This window comes from Chaetura pelagica, unplaced genomic scaffold, assembly GCF_000747805.2.
Source record: "Chaetura pelagica isolate M959 unplaced genomic scaffold, ChaPel_1.0 scaffold8, whole genome shotgun sequence".
Lineage (NCBI taxonomy): Eukaryota > Metazoa > Chordata > Aves > Apodiformes > Apodidae > Chaetura > Chaetura pelagica.
In genome coordinates, this window is record NW_009954544.1 from 1,158,945 (window position 1) to 1,179,317 (window position 20,373).

At 38.3% G+C, this 20,373-nt stretch overlaps 1 protein-coding gene across 2 annotated transcripts in view; it reads left to right on the top strand.

Moving 5' to 3' along the window:
• NRXN1 (neurexin 1) overlaps positions 1 to 20,373 on the top strand; it is a 535,539-nt gene that overhangs the window by 495,365 nt on the left and 19,801 nt on the right. The window contains exon 14 of one of the 2 annotated variants that reach the window (XM_010004972.1): positions 8,322 to 8,393. In XM_010004972.1, coding sequence (XP_010003274.1) covers positions 8,322 to 8,393 — 72 coding nt within the window. Of the gene's footprint in view, positions 1 to 8,314; positions 8,403 to 20,373 lie in introns of both variants that reach the window. The other variant, XM_010004973.1, reaches the window with a different exon arrangement.

Sequence of the window (20,373 nt, forward strand, 5' to 3'; positions counted from 1 at the left end):
AAAGCTGGCTGCACTGTAGTTGTATAAAAAAGATGGAAGTGTAGGTCAACAGAAGTGCTTCTCTTAAGTTTGCTGTGTAAGGGGGATTTTCACAACTAAATGAACGATGGAAAAAATAGAATACTAAGTTAGAAGGGACTACAAGGATCATCTGGTCCAACCTCTGTTGGCAAAAGCAGGGTCTAGACAAGATGGCCCAAGATTCCACCCTTTTCTCTTAACTTTATTAAGTTTTGCTAAGAATGGTCTTAAACCATGTGGTTAAATTGCAAAAATCTATTATTTTTTTTCCAACATGAGAAACCATTGGACTAGTTCTGCCTGCAACCTCCTGCAGATTCTCAGAGCTCTGAAGCAGACTGAGCTGCAGGGGCAGCCAGCAGTTCCCAAGAGCTGGGCTATGAGCATCCCATCGTCCCCCCTGCAGAAGGGAGGGAGAGGACGGGATGGAGCAAGGAGCTCATACATTTGTTATTTCCAGCCAGCCTTCCCTCCCCAGTATCTCCAGCAAGAAGGATAGAAACAGTTTGGTCTTTTTACTGTACCTGTCATTCTGCATCAATCACAAGCAAGACCGTGTCATACAATTTTCAGGAAAAAAGTAAAAAGTTGGTCCATTCCTCTGGCACTGCAAAAGAAATTTAGGTCTTTATCAATGCAAAATGTGCATGATGCTGACAGGACTCCTCATGATAAACATGCCATCAAGTTTTTCTTACATGAGTTGGCCTTGATGTGAAAGGTGTGAAAGATGAACAGTTCACCCTTCATTGCTGCCAGCACTGTTTTGAAATACTAGTCCAACCAACTTTCATGGTAAACATCAGTTGTTCACATCAAACCCTGTGCTATAACTCCAGACTTAGATCAAGTAACAAAGTAATTGCTCAAAAAAAAACAACCCTACTATCAAAAACCTGAGAAATAGTAACTCCCTTCCTTTATACTCTGTGTGTGGTTGCTGCTTGCTCTGCTTTCAAGAGCCACAGCTAGTATGGGATCAGCTTGTTTACACAAGAGAAGTCCAGAATAGCCCCTTCTGTTACATATCTAGTGTGGCGTTAAAAATCTGCATGCAAGACCTTTAAATATGGAAGAGTGGCCTGTGAAAAATATATTGAAGGAAGTGTGTGCACTTTCAGTAATTGCCCAGCAGGGAGAGAAAAAGGGAGGAAAACCAGTGGGTTAATTTCAAAAAAAGTTTCACAAGGGGACACTCAAAGTGACATTCATAAATAAATGAATATAGAAATTGGTTTTGCTTGACATCTGTGAAACTAACATTGTTCATATGTTGCAGATTGTAAGGGACATGACCTAATAGGAGAAGATTTGGATTATTTAACTTTTTAAAATATTAATGAAGAATGCTGCCTGGCTAGCTGACCATGTAGCTTTGCCAGCATGTGGATTTTCTCAGCTCTGCTGCTGCTTTTTTCTGGATGAGGCAAATAGCTCTAAGACTCTGACCAAAGCAATTAACTTCAATTTCAGAGCTTAAAGGAAAGACATGCAGTTTTGTTTGGGTTATTTTACTGTAAATCCTTTTCTCAAATATATTTCCACTATTTGTGGTAACTTTGCCCATGAGAAATATATATGTTTGGGAAGATGGGAACTAGAGTAGTAATACAAATGCTGCTCTGCATGGAAATATTACCATGAATTTTAATGTTGTTACATGCCAAGGTAGACTTTCTGTGCTTTATGTAGAGAGGTGGAGGGTAGAAATGAAGTTGTTCAACTTTGCTGCCTGAGGCAGCTTTGTTCCACTCACTGCTGAGATCTGGGGACAGAGGCTGGAGGTGGCCTGCAGGGTATCCAGGGTGTGCGTCATCTTGATCTTTTTACCTACACCTCAGAGTTTAATTTCTACAACAGTCATTTCACTATCTGAAAGGCTTTATTGTGTTTGGTTATTATAGCCTGCAGGCTTCTTTCTTGTTTCTTTTCTATGAGAGGAACTTGTTAATCAGGGCTTTTGCTTTCCTCCAGTGTCAAACACTGACTGATTCAAGAAATAACATGATGATATTAATTAGATGAGAGCTACTTATCACACATTATGAGGAAGTGTTTTGATTTTCCATTACTGTATTTTCACGTTGCAGGGTAATAATGTGTCAGCAGTTAATAAACGATGTGTATGTGTAATAATAAATTATTGTATATGTTCTTGAATACTGGCTTTTTAATATCCATAACATTTTTCAATGGTACAATGCTGAGAAAATACTTTTTTTATGTGGGTGGACAAGTAGTAATTGATGCACATGTACTTGCTTGACCTATACCAGGTTAAATACAACTTTAGAGGCAGTTGTCCAAACAGTATGTCATCTAGAGCTGATATTACTGCTAGATTACTATAGCATCTTTCTCAGAAAACTGCCTTATGCAATGGGAGGTTAACACCAGGGAGAAGCTAGCTGCAGAATACTACTGATTTATGTGACATCTTTGAGTTTCTTTCTACAACTTCTCTCAACAACCAGTCTTAGAGAGGTAGTATTCTCATTGGTTTAGGTTACTTTATTCCTCCCTCTAAAAGAAAAATAGGGGGAAAAAGGAATATATGAGAAGGACTGTTTTTTTAAGAAAATCCCTCACTGCCTCAGTAGTTAATATACCTAGTCTAAAAGTACAATATGACTGCTCTAAATTCCTCCCTGTAAACATTTAGTAAACTGTATTTTTAAAGACAAGTTTGCCACAGCTATTGAAGAAGATAGTAGTATGTATCTTGGTTTTCCAAAACTTTTATTTATACCAAGGGTCTAGCTATATACCTGTCTGCTAAGCTGAAGCAGACCTCTGTGTTTAAATATCAGTTGTAGTTGAGTCTATCTGAGCGAAATGGAAAAGATTGGAATAAGGTTTTTTTTCAGGAGGAAAAATGAAGTAATATAAAGAGAGATGATAACCAAGCATTTCAGAAAAAGGGAAAGGAGAATTAGAGTTTTAACTTCCTATCCTAGTCCTACATCTGAAGGTATGTTTTTGAACAGGCATGTCTTAATAGTCATTAAATTCTTACCCCTTAATGTAGTCCTACATCTGAAAGTATGTTTTTGAACAGGCATTTCTTAATAGTCATTAAATTCTTACCCCTTAATCTTCATATAATCACATCTGTTGGTATCAACTTCCTTATATCCTGGCCATCCCCTTTTATCACCTTGTCACATGAGCTTACCTCACTTTCTTTGTTACTTCCCCTCACAACACAACCATACTCCATCCTCCCTTGTTTTAACCATCAGGCTCTTGGTGCTGCCTGCCTCTTCCTACGCTGCCCTGGCTGTCCTCACCTCGCTGGACAAGGTTTTAAATACACCATTTCCTCAGAGAGGCATGCAGTGCTCTCCAGGCACCATCTGTTCCGAGCATCTCCTTGGCCAGTCATGGACTTCTCCTGCCTGGCTTGTCTCTTACCTCCTTTCTTTCTGACCTTCCTTCCTGCTGTCTTGGAGCATCATGTTGGAAAATATTCCAGATCAGATCATACGTAACCACTAGTGCTTCTCAGTAGCATCCTCACCTGACCCTTCTCATCCTCTGCTTCCCCCCCACCCCCTCATTTATTGCATGTGGTCCAAAATCAAACTGTAAGCTCCTCAGAGTAGAGCCTTTTCCTTCGAGCTGCCTTTAGCACCAAGCTGTATCTTGTGCTAAAGTGCCTGGCTGGTACCATTAAGCACCAAATCTGTACAAATAAATCAGAATAGTTTTGATTACATAGTTGAAGTGAAATAATTTAAATGGTTGTCACAAAAGTTATGGTGTTTATAATTCATATAATAATTTAGGACTTCTAGTTTTAACTATTGTGTAATTTGGATTTACTTGCAGTTCTCATGGGAAAAAGTATATTATTGAACAAGAAAGGAATAAACCATATTCAGAGTAGCTGTAGGGTGCTATAATTTAAAGGAGAGCTGGTGGAATACTACAGGAGAAAATAAGTGGGATCCATTATGCTGTTAATGAATGAGAAATTCAGCTTTAATTTTTAGATCATACTTCTCTGGTACCCTAACATATAACAGTCTTCATACATAAAAACTGGAAAAGATGGTATGTATTTATGCCCAGTCATGCAAAAACTGAACAATAATAAAAATCGCTTTCCCCTATTGTTTATTCATTTGCAATTATTTTCTAATGATGTAGCATTCAAAGAGCACTATTAGAAGGATACAACCATAATTGGTGATACCAGTTTTGAACCCATGGTAGTAATCTTTGCGGCATCTTGATATTTATCCATAGCTACAGACTGTCACTGTATTTAAGCCATGACTAGAGTGTAATTTTTTTATCTAGCCAGGAGCTTTATTGGAATAGTCACCATTTCCTTCCTCAGGCAAGGTAGCAGATTGATGATATTTTAAAATCTTGGCTAAGGCACAAATCCCAAAGACCTTATTTTTTGCAAGCAGACCTGACTGATGTAAGCAAGACTTATTCCTGCAGGGACCACACCCATGACTGATAATCAGAAATTACATTATGCAGTGACTAATGCAAAATGTGAATTTTTTTGGTCGATTTTTTACATTGGCACATTAATTGTAAGGGTTTTTTTATACTGTCCTTTTTCTGAAATGTTAACAGATGTCCAGCTTTTTAAGAAGCCACATATTACAGTGCACTGCATTTTACATCATTCAACCACATCCACAAAATTCATCTGAAAAGCTCTAAAAATATACAAACAAAAGAAGATACAATCAAAAGAAATTCTGCCTGGACTTCCAGGTTGTACACCTGCTATTTTAATATTTTTTTAAATCCTTTACAACTAGAGTATCACTTCTTAAATGAATTTGAACAACTTACCCAAGAGACGTTCTAATCCGATCATGTATTGTGATGATACCAGTTGGATGTTATCCTATTAGGCACTCACTGTAAATAAGGGATTTTCCACTGACTTTTAAATCCTTGATTAGTGAGAATGCTCGAAGCAGTGTCCTGTAAATTAACCATAGTGCTAGCAACGATTGCAATTCACTAAGGATAACTGATTTGTTTAAAATATGTTTATCAAAATTAAAAAGCATGAGGAAAAGATAATGAGCAGTAAGTGAAACATATTACATGTTACTCTATCTTGTATTATTTATCTGTAGCTTGTGGTTGCCTGAGACCCCTAGGTCTAAATCCTACCCTCTGTTCAGTTAAAATCCTGTCAGTCAGAATTGTTTTGAAGAAAGAAGTCTGTTCACTAGCCCATAGTATTTCTTTAATTTATTTATTTTTTGTATTCTCTAGTGTCTTAGTTAATTCTTAATCCCATTTTAAATTATATTAAGCAGTCCAATGGCTTCCATTTGCAGCTTGGTCACTGCCATCTCACTTGCCTTTCCTGTTCCTTTGCCCTTTTTTCTGATAGAAATATGGATGAGAAGAAGGAAAAATATTTGGATTTGAGGGAAGGGGAGAATAGGGGGAAGTTGTGACACATCTGTTAATTGATACTTAAACCAGAATTCTTGACGTATTTTTCTGAAGAAAACATTTTTCACATCATCTTACCGCTTCCCTTCTTATTCAAATACTGATACTTGATGCTTGCAACAAAATTCGTTTTATATCTAGTATTGACTTTGAAACATACAGTATTTCCTTTAAACCTCTGAGACATTAATGAGGTCTTTCTTGACATTCTATATTCACATTTCTTTAATATGCTATTCATTTCTGTATCCATAATATGTGTGCACATTTACCAGTAAGGAACATGCCTTTGTTCTTGTAGAAGTGTGAATATTCTTTCCATAGTTTGGAATTGGTGTCGTTTTATAAAGACAGTTTTGACACTCCCTTTTATAAGTAACTGAGCAAAGTATCTCTCATACATTAAGATAAAGTGTATGATTTTTTCATAGTTATTTACTGGTAATTTTGAATGCACTGCAAAGTGTACAAAAAGTAGAGTTACCTGAAGTAAACTCTTGACAATACTGTCCTATACCAAGCATAATCAGAGACATTACAATAGTTCTCTAAATAAGTCTGATCATTTCAACCTCAGTTAACTCCAGTTACAAGGGTTACTCCTCTATGCATATACCAGAGCACTCTTAAAGAAAATTCCAGTGAAACCGGTTGATTTCATAATTTCTTGCTATGGCTGTGATGTATGCATGTGATCCTCTCTGTTTGTGTGGTATTTGTGTACAATTCCCCAGTCATCAATTGGTAAATGTTTAGAATTCTGGCTGCTGGTAGAGTCCTCTCCACTGTTACGGGCAGAAAGAATAATATCACAGTGGTTTCACTGACCAAATTGAAATTTTTTGGGATATTCACGATACTGTTATACTCATAAGTACTTTTTTATACTTATTAGTTGTGGTTTTTACAGTATGGACTTAACTATATGCAGGCTTTATTGGTTACCTGGTTGTTTATTTTTTTTCTCTATACTTTAGGAAAAACAGGTGCTTTTCCACCAAAACTCTTAAGATGTTGCTTTTCAAGCTTAAATGGTTGTATTCTGGGGAAAATAAATGGACATCAGAAAATCAAGAGGTTGTTTGCAGGTGGCTTTCATTATAACTCTGTTTTTCTACATGACAGAAAGAATGGACAGCTAGAATACTTTTTTTTGGTCTTTTTAACTCTTACTGCAAATCTGCCAGCTAATTTTGGCAGTATTACAGATTTACAGAGTGGTTTTCCCCAGCTATATATTTTGTCAGACATAAGGAAAGATAAATTTTGTGATTACAGCATCAGACTGTGACATAACATGGGTGTTGTCTCAGTCTTATTACCTCATTCTCTCATGCCTCAATCTACTTCCTGTAAAATTTAATATTATTATAATAGGCTTTTCTTTGCTATGCCTCACATATTATTGAATGTATTCCTGTATCACTTTCCTATGTCCCAGAAGTGCTGAAAATATATGTTCATTAATATTCTTCAAGCATGGCAAAGAAAAGCCTATTAGTGTAATATGCTTTGCTTTAAACTAGAGGTAAACAATGACTTAATGATAATCAACACTGGTTAGGTTTGGCCCTATTGTACAGAAAAGAAATTTTTACATGTTCAAGCTTAAACTGATTAAGTAAAACTGTGATGTATTTTATGTCCTTCCTCTATACTCGTGGAGAGAAAAAAAAGTGACAAGAATGTTTCATGTTGACTGAAATTGTTTGTACCTCCTCCTTGGCCTAGATGTCCTACAGGAATCCAGTAATGGCTTTTTGCCTGCTATATCCTTAACCTTTTGTTTCAATTCTCTTTGTATATTTCTTTCACTGAGGTGAAAAGAAACTTGAAATGGACAGTTATGAAATGCCTTGCCCATAGGAAAGGCTTCTTGCTAACCTCATTAGTAATTGCTTGAGAAATGACCAGGAGCATGACAGTTTTTATTTCCCTGCTATTATTTTCTGTAAGAACTGTGGATGTTCTTACTGCATTTCTAAGTGACTATCCTCAGAGGTAACTTGAAGAGAAGGCATTTCATTTTATCAGGTTCACATGGGTTGCCTAAGTGTTTCTTTGAATATCTCCTTGTTCTTGCACTTTAAGAAGTGGTAGATAGGAATCCCAAATTTCTTTATAGTGTGTTGTATCATATACTCCCTGTTGTTTTTTTTCCTCTGCCTTGATTTATTTGATTTCTATATACAAAGAACTGTCCAAGCCTATTTTGGAGAGATGTTTCTAGAATCCCTTGGACCTAAACACAACACTGAGGCAATTCTTCCCTTATTTAAGAAAATATTATGCTTGCACTTACTTGAGAAAATAGAGTGATGCTTTCTAGCACTGCATATATTTACTCTCAATGAGAGTAGCATTTACTTCTTTTCCTTTTTTTTTTTTTTTTTTTTTTGTCTCTACATCTGAGAAAGCAAGTGCAATTAAAGGAGAGAACATCATTACATTTCTAGTAGTTTTAACAGCTGTGGGCAGTTCAATACTTACACTTGTTTTTTTTAATGTTCTTAGTGTTTTCAGCAATATCATAATAGTGATATTGGAGGTCAGCAGTGAGGACCAGGAGCCCCAGTGTATATATTCTATCCTTCAACTTTCTGTTCTTATTACAAAAAAATATTAAAATGTTGAAGTGCCTGAACTGGATAACATACTTCAAAAAACTGACAAGTGCAAATTGAAAAGCAAAGTCCTGTTAATGCAGAGTTGGAGAGTGTCTTTGTGCCATTACATGTGAAGTCTGGAATGCTCTGGGCCTGGCGTAAATCCACACAGTAAAAGAAAGGTCAATGAGAATCTTACAACATGTTCAGTCAATTAAAACATGTCTATTTTATTTTCTTTGCAGACCACAGATGACATCCTGGTGGCCTCAGCTGAATGTCCTAGTGATGATGAGGACATTGATCCCTGTGAGCCGAGCTCAGGTGGGTTAGGTTAGTCAACTTTTTTATTACTTTCTTTTATTTCGTATTTGCATGTTCCAGTCCCCCCGAGTGCCATCTAGTGGGACAGTCCTTTCTTAGATAGCAGACAGAAGTTGAATTGGGGTCTTTCTATATATGGCAGTGTCAGTGGAGAGGGAGGGATATGTTCTTCAAAGGGAGTGGATGGGAGCACATTGGAAGTTGTGATCTGAGCACGGTTCTAACTTGGCCAAGGGACTTGAGGCTCGGCTGGAAAGGTCATTCTGGGACCCCTGCAACTGTGTTAATGCAATGAAGGACAGTTCAATTTCAGAGAAAGGTGTTGCACTTGCTTGTGCCTTAAGGATTGCCCTCCAATAAAATAAGATGCACTGTTTCATGCATCATATTATGTCAGTAGTAGAAGAATTCATAGGCTAGACATGAGGAAGAAATTCTTTAGTGTGAGGGTGGTGAGACACTGGCACAGGTTGGCCAGGGAAGTTGTGGATGCCTCATCCCTGGAAGTGTTCCAGGCCAGGTTGGATGGACCTTTGAGAAACCTGTTTTAGTGGGAGGTGTCCCTGCCTATGCAGGGGGATTGGAGTTAAATAATCTTTAGGGTCCTTTCCCACCCAAACCATTCTATGATTCTATGACGTGTAATTACTGTTTGTGGTATGAAATACCATATAGATGGTGAAAACCTGAAGACAGAATACAACAGCCTCAGATTTCAAATAGTTTTATGGCTTTTTTCCAAGCCAAGACTATTGACAGTGTAGGTTTCAGTTCTGATTAGAAATGAGAAATTTTGACATTTTAATATTTCTCTGAAACAAAAAATTGGTAGTGTTTTGGCCATGTCTTTCCTACTGAATAATGGACACTTGGTACTAATTTTTCTCTGCTATAATTTCCCACTGCATATTAAATTAAATGCCATATACCTTCTCTAAAAATCCAAACGTATATCACAGATGTGAAAGGAATGCAAAGCTTCATAATAAAAATCTGAATAATTATGCTCCTCTGTAACGTTTTTTAAATCCCAGGTGTATAATGAAGTATTCCTGCTTTCTTTGTTGGCTCGGGTTAATTTTTACCTTTTCTGAGTGAACAGCTTGTGATACCATTTATGTCTCAGTTTTTCTTATGCACTTCAATTTTGCTCTATTTGGTAGCACGCCTACTTCTCAGTTGTTTTAGAGAATTTGGTAGTCTTCAGTGCTTGCTGTAATACTTAATAGTAAAACAATTAAAATAAATCTGTTGCATACTAACATATTTAGTTTCAGTAGGAACCAATGACACTTGAGACTTGCCTGTATACTGATGAAAATCAAAACAGCCATCTTAGTATGCCACTCAAATCAGAGGTAATATGTCTACATAGCCTCCAGACAAATGCATTTTTCCTTCAAATGCAGATGTGTGGTTCATTTTTGAAGTTCTATAGCCTACTACCCACATGCAAAAATTAATTATTCACATTTAAGTAACAGCAGAGAAGTTTACGATTTGTCTCATTGTTTGATAGACCTGCAGGGTAGCATTAGTGCTCTTCCAGTAACTGAGATATTTATAGATTTGATGAGAATACTTTGGAGTTAGTTTATTTTGCCTTCCAATAAGAGGATTTTGGAGTGTTTTTCAAAATGCCACAAGATAGAATGACCATTGTTAAAACTGAGCAGCAACAGATGCACCCACCTTACACATTTTTACATGTCTCAGGAAGACATTTCATTTGCAGAAGTCCCAAACATAATGAAAGAGATATTTAGGAACTGTGATAAAAATTCATTTTTTCTAAGTTTGAAAGTTCATTTTCAGGATATTTTTTTCTGCTCTTGCCTTCTTACTTTCAAATTCTTGAGTTTAGAAAGATCATATTTGTCCAGTGTGAGATCAGTAGTTCATATGGCTCTGAGCTCATCCATGCCAGTTGCTTCCTTGCTTTAGTCAACTCCAGCAGTGTTGTTCAATAGTTAAATTGACATTTTCCTACTGTAAAGGTGGATGATTTTAATAATGAAAAATATATATAAGGCAACTGTGAAACAATTTCTTAGTTACCCAGCACTATATGTTTTTCCCAAGCACTCTTACAATACAGCTGTTTTATTAGAAATATAATTATATTGTCTCAGCCTTACAGCTTGCTGAAAGCCAATGAAATTTCAGAATATTTCTCTAAGGTTGTTTTGGACTTCAGGTCTGCGGATCCAATGCTCTGTAGGCCTGGGTCCATGCACAGTCATTTAAATGGGGGGTGCAGGAATGGGAGGGGTGAAATAAAGCTTTCTAACTGGTTATAATTTCTGTCCAAACTAGGGTGAAGAGGAATGTAAATGTTGTGTTTCTGCAAAACGTTGCCATTAGCTTTACATTCTGTTGTTTAGCTTTCCTAACTTAGCTTATCGTTCATCACCCAGCTATGCTTCTCGTTGTTCTTCTGATAAAGATTTTACTGATTCATTTCTTGAATTCCAACTGCTACTGCTTTTTTTAAAAAAAATATTGAGTGGCACAGGAATTCTGTTCTCCATAAATCCAATTGGCTGGATAATTTTATGTGTCATTCTTCATATCCCATATTCACTTGCCATCCCACTCTCAGTTCTTTAAAATTTCCCTCAGTTTTTTTTTTTTGGCCTTGTCCTTTTCTCGTATTTGAAACAACAGGAACCACAGGGATTACTGAAGTCATAACTTCCAGTCTGTCTGTCTCTCTGTAAGCTATTTTAGTCTTAATTACTTATTCTTAGGAATAAGCTTTCTTTGTGAGTAGAACTGTGGGCACGGCTCCATGTCAATATTTCCGCAGTCTCCATGTGGATTTGAGCTACTCCTAACAGTAGGCTGGAACTTAAGGGAGAAAAGCATGATATTGTTGACAGTGACAGATTAATTATTTTTTTTCTTTCATTTGGGATAGGACGTGCAAGAGGGTATATTTCTCCATTTAAATTCTTCCCATGGCTCAGCTCAGCTTTTTCCCCGTAACCACATGTAATAAACCAGAATTGCTTCTCCACAACCCTCTCCCACATCCTCACTGATGCAGATGAAGCTTATGTTTCCTAACAGATACTTTTAGGAGGCAGAACATGTGATGATTAGGACAATTTTATTATTCCATTTTCCCTTCAGAGGCTGTAGCCTGAAATACTGTTAGATTTCTTCTCTTGCTTGCTGGTGGTCAGTCAGCAAATCTCTCTGAGATCTCAGGTCTACATTTTTCTAAAAAAAATACATTCAAGAGATGGCCAGAGCCCATTCTGTTTTATTGACAGAGCCATAACTACATTCATATGGTGATTGCCCACAATATGCATATTTCTAACTAAGGTTCTCAGCTCAAAATGAGAGCCTATTCAACAAACAGTTTTAATATGGTAAACCAAATATAATAGAAAATACTCATTAGCTAGATTTTACTGATTAGTGAAATTTATGCTTAAAATGGAGCTTCTTTTCTAGGATAAATATGTTGCAATTTATAGAGGCTAACAAGTCCTGGTCTGACATCACCAGCTTCGCTTTCTGTGCACCTGTCTTCTAAATAACAAATGGAAAGGTGCAATGTGCAACAAAATTCATGTGGGACATAAAAACATAGACCAGATTAGAAGCTGCTGAACAGCAATCCCATCAACTCGTCTGGAAATTAAAGTCACAAAAACTATAATTGCAGGTTTCATTGTGGTATGCAAACTGCTGAATGTGCCATAATTGGATGGAGTCATAACAAATTTATTAGCATGCAAAGCTTAGTCAACAAATTTTGTTTGTATTGTTTTGTATAGTAAGGCAACACGTGTTGGTTTCACAGTGTCTCCACATTCCCCTCTCCTACTCTAAACACTAATAACAACACGAAGAATGATGATTATGATAATAATAATTACAATAATAACAACAGTATTTTTGGTTTCCTCAGTTTCATGTCATAGAGGAAATAATACAGCCTTTTCATTTTGTAGACAAGTCATGAAAAATGTTAGTGGAAACCTATCCAAAAAAAAAGGACTTGGGATGGTTTACTGATTTTACGTGAAGAGTTATAAAACTACCAGTGGACAAATTGCCATTCTGCACCTCAGAACTGCTGTTCCAGCCTTTCCTGGGCTCTGAACTGAGCTCTAATTTCTGCTGAGTTTCAGTGACCATTTTTGTGCTTTACAGCTCCTTTGTTCCAGTTACACTGGGCTGGTATTTTCTTTGTTAGTTATTGCCTAGCCACTTATGTAGCTATTGAAATCTTCCAAAACATAGAGAGGTCCAAACTGGGTAAAATGAAGCTAAATAATTGAGTTTAATGGCAGAGAAATCTAGAACCAGGGATGAAATAATACAGCTTTTAGCATATACAAAACCAGTTCAATTTTCTGCAAATTACAGTTAAATCCATCTCAAACTCAGGACTTGACAAAGGTTTAAGCTAGAAATTAAGGTCAAAACCTCTTTTGATGGCCCCAGCAGAAATGGGATGGATTTAAGTGTTAGAAGTCTTAAAGACAGAATATATATCCTATTCTGTGGTCTTGGAAGGTTTAGCAGAAGACAATTTTTCAAAGCGAAAAAATTATCTTGGAATAAAATACTTCATCGTCTCTAGATCAGAGTTTGTCTGGCAGCTGTTGGGTTTTGCTTCTCAGGACAGTGTTTGATTAGTATCAGATCTTGTCCTGCACTTGTTCTTTAAGGATAAGAATAGTCAGAATAGAGTTCTGTGATGTATATCACCTGGTAGCATTAGTTACCTTTCTAAATGCTGATTCTTGATTATGAGGGCAAAGGGATCAGTTATTTTCCTATGTTATTAAGCAAGGACCAATAATAGGATAGGTACTTATAGACTGATCTTTGAGCATGTGTTGATTTTACTGCATCTTGGCCAGGTTCATTGCATTGAAGGAGACAGCTCATGACAGCCAGAAATCTCCAAAACATCAGTACAGCCAAGACAGAGCAAACAAGCCACTACCTAGGATGACTTTTACAGTTCAGGCATTGCTTTGGGGAATGTTTGTCCTGTCAGCACAACAGTGTGGGGCTTTGCATGCAAACTGCTTCCTGCATGTGTGCATCCCCTGCTGTGTGATAACATGTATTGGATAGATGGTGATGGCAAGGAACTCTAACACTTTGTGATGGTTTAGGTTTGGTTCCAGCATTGATACCTGTTTTTCTAATTGTCAGAGCTGTGAAACATGGACTGCGAATTATTTCTGCTTGTTATTAGAAGTTTTGCTCTTCTTTTCCTTTCACAAATCATTACACTCTATTCCTGGTGCATCTAGCAGCAAGATAATATTGCAGTAGGAGGTGAAGTGACTCCTGTAATTTATACATCACTGCAAGTGCCTTTTTTAGTGCACTTCAAGGAATTCATTGTGCAAGGAGCTGAAACAAAGAAAAATAAAATTACAGTTAGTACACAGGGCTACTGTTTTCATTACGGCTCAAGACATAAAGGGAATATTTGTGCCTCAGTCCAATTATCCTGTAGTTCTACATGCATTTCCAGTACTAGAAAGATCACTGGGTTGCCTTGAATCGGCCTTTAGGAATGGGTAGCTGAAATACATATAGATGTGTCTGTATGAGCTACTACAGGGTAAAAACTGTGCTGTATTTACAAACTTTCCAAATGTTAGCTCTTAGCATGTCTATACATAAGGGGCTTGACATAAAGATTTATTTTCCTATAATTGAAGTTAAAATGGTTTTTAAGATTATTTAATTTTTTTATGAAGCATAAAGCTCCCCCAAAGCAGCAGAAAGCAAATGTTGTATTTTTCCAAATTATTTTATTGTGAACTGCACCATTTCTTTGTTATTAGACAAAGAACTCATTGTCTATCACTGTGAGTTAAAAATATGGCATTTCGCATTTGCACTTGATAAAAAATAATTTATTTCTTAAATTATCTAAGAAAATGTGTTTTAAAATTATCTATTCTTTTCCAGCTATGTCATCCAAACATGGGAATACTGAGTAGAATTGTAGCTTTCCAGCTAGTCCTAAGGATTTTCATACATTCCCAGTCTTGGAAGCAACTGAAAACAATAGCACATGCTGAAAGGAAGGGTTTTCTTTGGAGTTGTGGTGGACAACAAGTTATCCATGGGGCAGCAATGTGCCCTTGTGGCCAAGAAGGCCAATGGTATCCTGGGGTGCATTAAGAGGAGTGTGTCCAGCAGGCCAAGGGAGGTTCTCCTTCCCCTCTACTCTGCCCTAGTGAGACCACATCTGGAGTATTGCATCCAGTTCTGGGCTCCCCATTTCAAGACGGACAGGGATTTACTTGATGGAGTCCAATGGAGGACTACGAGAATAATTAAGGAACGGGAACACCTGTCTTAAGAGGGAAGCTGAGAGACCTCGGGCTGTTTAATCTAGAGAAGAGAAGACTGAGAGGGGATGTTATTGATGTATATAAATATCTGAAGGGTGGGTGTCAAGAAGGAGGGGCCAATATCTTTTCAGTCATGCCCTGTGATAGGACATGGGGCAATGCATGCAAACTAGAACACAGAAAGTTCCACCTCAACATGAGGAAGAACTTTACTGTAAGGGTTGCAGAGCACTGAAATAGTCTCACCAAAGAGGTCAGGGAGTCTTATTCTCTGGAGACTTTCAAGACCCATCTGGATGCCTTTCTGGATGTGATTCTATGATACAAATTACCACTGTGACTCAGTTCTGAAGATATTTAAAGGCAAAGTTGAAGCATGTAATCCTGCTGTGATCCCAGGACTGGGCGGATGAATGCAGAGAGGCAAACCAGGGACTCACATTGCTCATTCACAAACACGTGCATGATGTGTCATGCCCACTGACTTCAGTGGAACTCCCTAGATTTTTCAGTGCTTTTCTGGATCATGGTCAATAAAACGTCTATGATTATTTTGTCCTTTTATTCATGTGTAGAAGTAATATGTTAGACAATCAGAGACAAATGTACAATCCATACATGAGGTAATGTGAGTGAAAAGAAGTGAATGGAGTGCAAGTTAGAGCTAAGGGCTGCAGTTCTACGGGCAGGTTTGATGGAGAGGAGTCTAGTCTCATTCAGCACATACTGAGAGGGAAGAACATGATCTTGTTTCATTGTTGAGGCTTTTGGGGAAAAATCACATATCTCAGAATCCATTTAATATTAATTCTGTCTTGTTTCCTCTCTCCCTCCCCCCAAGTATATGCACGTGCTTTTGAGGGCTTACCTTCCTGCCTTTCCCTAGAAAAATTTGCAGGAAACACTGTTGTTCACATATGAACAGTTGCTTTACCTATTCTTTCTGCTACTCCCAGATAAAGAAGCTGCCTTACAGACCATTCCAGCATTAACCAGAAAGTGAGATATGTCCCAAATGACTATAATAATAATAACAACAACAATTACAACAACTCTGACAAGAACAAAATACCAAATACCAAATGAGGTATTCCATACACTGTGAAAAATTACTGATAATGCAGTAGCTTTCTCAGACACACACACAAAATGAAATTGGATCTATGACTGTGCTCCCTTAAACAAAGTAGTCCTGATTTTCAAGACTGATATTCAAAATTTTCAGTAATGCCACTAATTAAGTCCTGGTTTCTGTGCCTGTATCCCAAGTATGTGAAAATAGGTTCTAGGCAGATCTAAATCTTTTCCTTCCTTCCTGCCTTCTTGCCTGCCTGCCTGCCTTGCCTTCCTTGCCTTCCAGCCTTCTTTACCTTCCTGCCTCTTTACCTTCCTGCCTGCCTGCCTTCCTGCCTTCCTGTTACGTGGCCCACGGCAATCATGCCAGTTTAAATTTTCTGACAATCTCTGTCATCCAAAGTATGTCTTTTTCAGTTTGGGATAGAAGTGCAATACACAAGTGAAGTGTAAGAAGATCCACACTGACCTGTCCTACTCTGCATCTTAAGAAAGGAATTTGGTTTTCAGGCTATTCTGTAAATGTTAGATTTACTCAAACCAATGAAATAAAGACAAATAAAGATTACGTGGACTCTTAAAACATTTTCCGTGGGTGGATTTCACACACTGACATTGGTTGAAAAATGCATAAAATAAATTAATAATTGAAAAACTGAGGTTTTTCAGAAACAGTGGAGTAATTTTCTGACTTCAGTGACATACTTGTCTGATTAAATAAGGAATTTTGGAAAGGTAGAGGATTTGTTTGCTGATTAAATCTGTAACAGGTTCCATTAGTTTTCATCCCAATCTGCTTAGAAGTCCAAAGTTAAAGTGTATAATCCTAAAAACAGGCCCTTTGAATCAAGCTTACACTTAGAACCAAGACTGCACATAGATTGTTGGCAGAAATAAACTAGTTCTAGTTTGTTTGAAAATAGATGAGATGATACTGGTGCCTTCATTAATGTAAGCCCGTTGTGATCTTTGAGCTGCGTTTCATTCTGGTTTGCTTTGTTACAACTAGTGCACTTATTTTCTTGCAAAATTCTGTTGTGGACAGTAGCAGTATTGAATCTGTTTCTTGTTACTTCGTAATGCTTATGCATTGAATTTGCCTCTTTTTTTTGTGGAACAAACCCTCTTCCTCAGGACTATTTATCATCCTTGTTTTTATGGACATTGTAGAAGAAGTCAGACAATATTTTGCAAAGGTATGAAAAGGTTTGTAGCCAAAATTCTGTCCTGAATCAGGATCATATTGTTGAATTTCTCTGTCTTTCTCAGACCAAATTTGAACAATGTGATATTAAATCACGTCAATAAAGTTCAACAAGAAATTTGCTCTACCTTAGCTATTATTTGGAGGAAGGATCAAAGAGAAGGATGAGAATCTGAGGCAGCCATCCCTAGCAAACAGAGAAAATACAGTTTTGCTAAGGAAGTGGGAAGCTGGGTGTGCTGCATGTAGGGCACAGTCAGTGCTTTGCCTCTCTCAGTTAAGTGACACAGGGCACTGTCTACTCCAGCAGTCTTTTGCAGCTCCTGGCTAACCATTTGCAGTACCTGATAAATTCAGTTAATATGGTGTTATAAGTAGTTGTTGTATGCCAGCTGCAGCTTATCAAGTAGTGACCATGTTAACAGACTGCTGGCAGTCAACAGGGTTTCTTGCCCCACTGCCAAGGGCAAATGGTAAACTTCTGCTACTGTTTCCTAGTGTTCCACACAGTGGGAATTTTCATTCTCTCTTGCATACCTACTAGTAGGATGGTTGCTGCTATTTTGCAGCTAATTTAAACCTCTATGGAAACACTGCAGTTTTTTAGTGTTTAAGTAGACATTTGACAGCCTGCGAGGTGACAGGTGGATGCAGACAAGTTTGAGAACTAGGTATTTTCTAAGGATATTGCTCATACATGGAAGCAGGGAAAATTCAAGGCAAAAGTAACCTATAGTGAGGATGCATGTACCAGAAATCATCTAACCTCAGACTATCTCCTTCTAACTATATAAAGACCTGAGTGAAAAGTCCTGCTGTGTTGTCATTCTATTCTGGCCCTTGAGTTTCAAAAGCAGAGGTTGAGCTGAGGTCTAGATTTGGGACTTTGACAGTTTAAATGTAAGCTGGCTTAAACAGTTCATTCTGATCTAGATACAGCACATACCTGTTAAAAAATACAGAAAAGGGATAAATGAAAGGAAAGATGAAAGCAGCGAGAACATGAGAATCATACTCCAAAATGCAAAAAAATCTTTATAGATATCTCAGAGTTTTTTCCTTGTGCTAACATCAGAGACACCAGAATTGTGTTACGGTGTGATGAGAGAAGCAAAGGAAAACAAGGCAGTGTATTCACTTTAATAATTTTTAATGAGGAAAAGAACATTAATTACATCTAATGTCATTTATATCAACCCTAAAGTCCAGTTATTTTTCTCTTCCCATCCCCAGAGAAGCCTTATACAAGGTCCTGGCAGCAATAGGATTCAGGCTGAACACGTGTAGCTGTATCTGCAAGTTGTATCTGAGCTTTCTTTTAGTGAGTGTAGCTTGGAATTTGTGGTGGTCACATTGCCAGTGTGTGTGCATGTAGATTCTGGTTGTCTTGAAAGCCTGGACAGTTCTTTTCCCAGGCACATTATCAATGTTGTCAGTAATGGATCTGACTTGATGACAGTGTTAAGAGCAAATTGAATGCAGTCTGGTTTCAACTTCAACATTCAAGCCATATCTATAATGTTTGTGGCACAGTCATTTATCTCTTCATGCAGTAGCTGTTTAGTAAAAGGAGACAGCCAAGGAATCACCCACAGTTGCAAAGATGAATACAGGTGTCTGCACCTCCAGATCATTCAATGAGAAGGAATCATTCCTTGCTCTGCAGGCCAAGCCATCAGTCCTCACTCTTTTCAACTATGTTTTGGTGTTCCGTTGAAGAAAAGCAGGTCCTAGATCAGATGTTTTGGGTTTTGGGTTTGTTGATTGTGGGTTTTTTGTTTTGTTGGTTTACTTGTTTGTTTCTTTTTAAAATGAGATTATAAAAGTAGCAGTCAAGGAAACCTTGGTTCTGTGACACTCAGTGATACACAAAGCCCAGCCAGGCTCAAATGTCACTGTCGCCAAGACTGTAAGTTTTTGCTGCAACAAAATCAACCTTACAGTTAGCTGCCACCAAAAACTTGTTTCCAATGCTCCTGCCCTCTTCTTGCAGTATCACTGGTGTTCATCTGACTCCTTGGGGCCTAGAGCTGTGGGGAAGTAACTGGGCAAAACATACTGGTTCAGCTGTCTGAACCAGTTCTCCACAGAGAATCTTAGTGCTAGCTAGAAAACCTACTATCTATAGTGTAACAATTGTGGTTTGTCCTCTTTATGGTATCTTATTTACAGAAGCATTTAATTTTTTTCCCATTTAGGAATACTTCAATTTAAAATCTAGACCACCCACTGACTTGCTAATCAGTCAAAATTTCTGAAGAAAAGTAACAAATTACCAAAGATTTCCAAGAACACACACAAAACCAAGATAAAATACTCTGTGTAGAGAAGAATGGAGAGGTTCAAATGTGAATGACAAATGTGGAGGTGGGGAGAGGTGGGACTGACAGCTGTACTGGTGAAAGGAGAAAAGATCAACTGTAGTGTCCCCCAGGGATCAATACTGGGTCCAGTCCTATTCATTCTTTATTTATGACCTGGATGACAGGATTGAGTCTACCCTTAGTAAATTTGCAGATGACACCAAACTGGGTAGGACTGTCGACCTGCTGGAGGGTAGGAAGATGCTGCAGGGGGACCTGGACAGACTGGATTGATGGGCTGAGGCCAACAGTATGAGGTTCAACAAGACCAAGTGCAGGGTCCTGCACTTTGGCCACAATAACCCCAGGCAGTGCTACAGATTGAGGGAAGAGTGGCTGGAGAGCAGCTCCACAGAGAGGGACCTGGGGGTGCTGGTTGGCAACTGGTTGAACATGAGCCAGCAGGGTGTCCAGGTGGCCCGGAAGGCCAAGGGCATCCTGGCTTGTATCAGCAATAGTGTGGCCAGCAGGAGTAGGGATGTGATTCTCCCCCTGTACTCAGCAATGATGGGGCCTCACCTCAAGTACTGTGTGCAGTTCTGGGGCCCTCACTGCAAGAAAGACATTGAGGTGCTGGAGCAGGTCCAGAGGAGAGCAACAAGGCTGGTGAAGGGACTAGAGGGAAAGTCTGATGAGGAGAGAGGCTGAGGGAGCTGGGGTTGTTTAGTCTGGAGAAGACAAGACTCAGAGGGGACCTTGGCACTCTCTACAGCTGCCTGAAGGGAGGTTGTAGTCAGGTGGGGGCTGGGCTCTTCTCCCAGGCAACTAGTGACAAGATGAGAGGGCACAACCTCAAGCTGCGCCAGGGGATATTTAGGTTAGATATTAGGAAGCACTTCCTCACAGAGAGGGTGATTAGACATCGGAATGGACTGCCCAGGTAAGTGGTGGAGTCACCATCCCTGGAGATGTTCAAGGAAAGGCTGGATGTGGCACTTAGTGCCATGGTCTTGCTGATGTGGTGGTGTTAGGTTATAGGCTGGACTTGATGA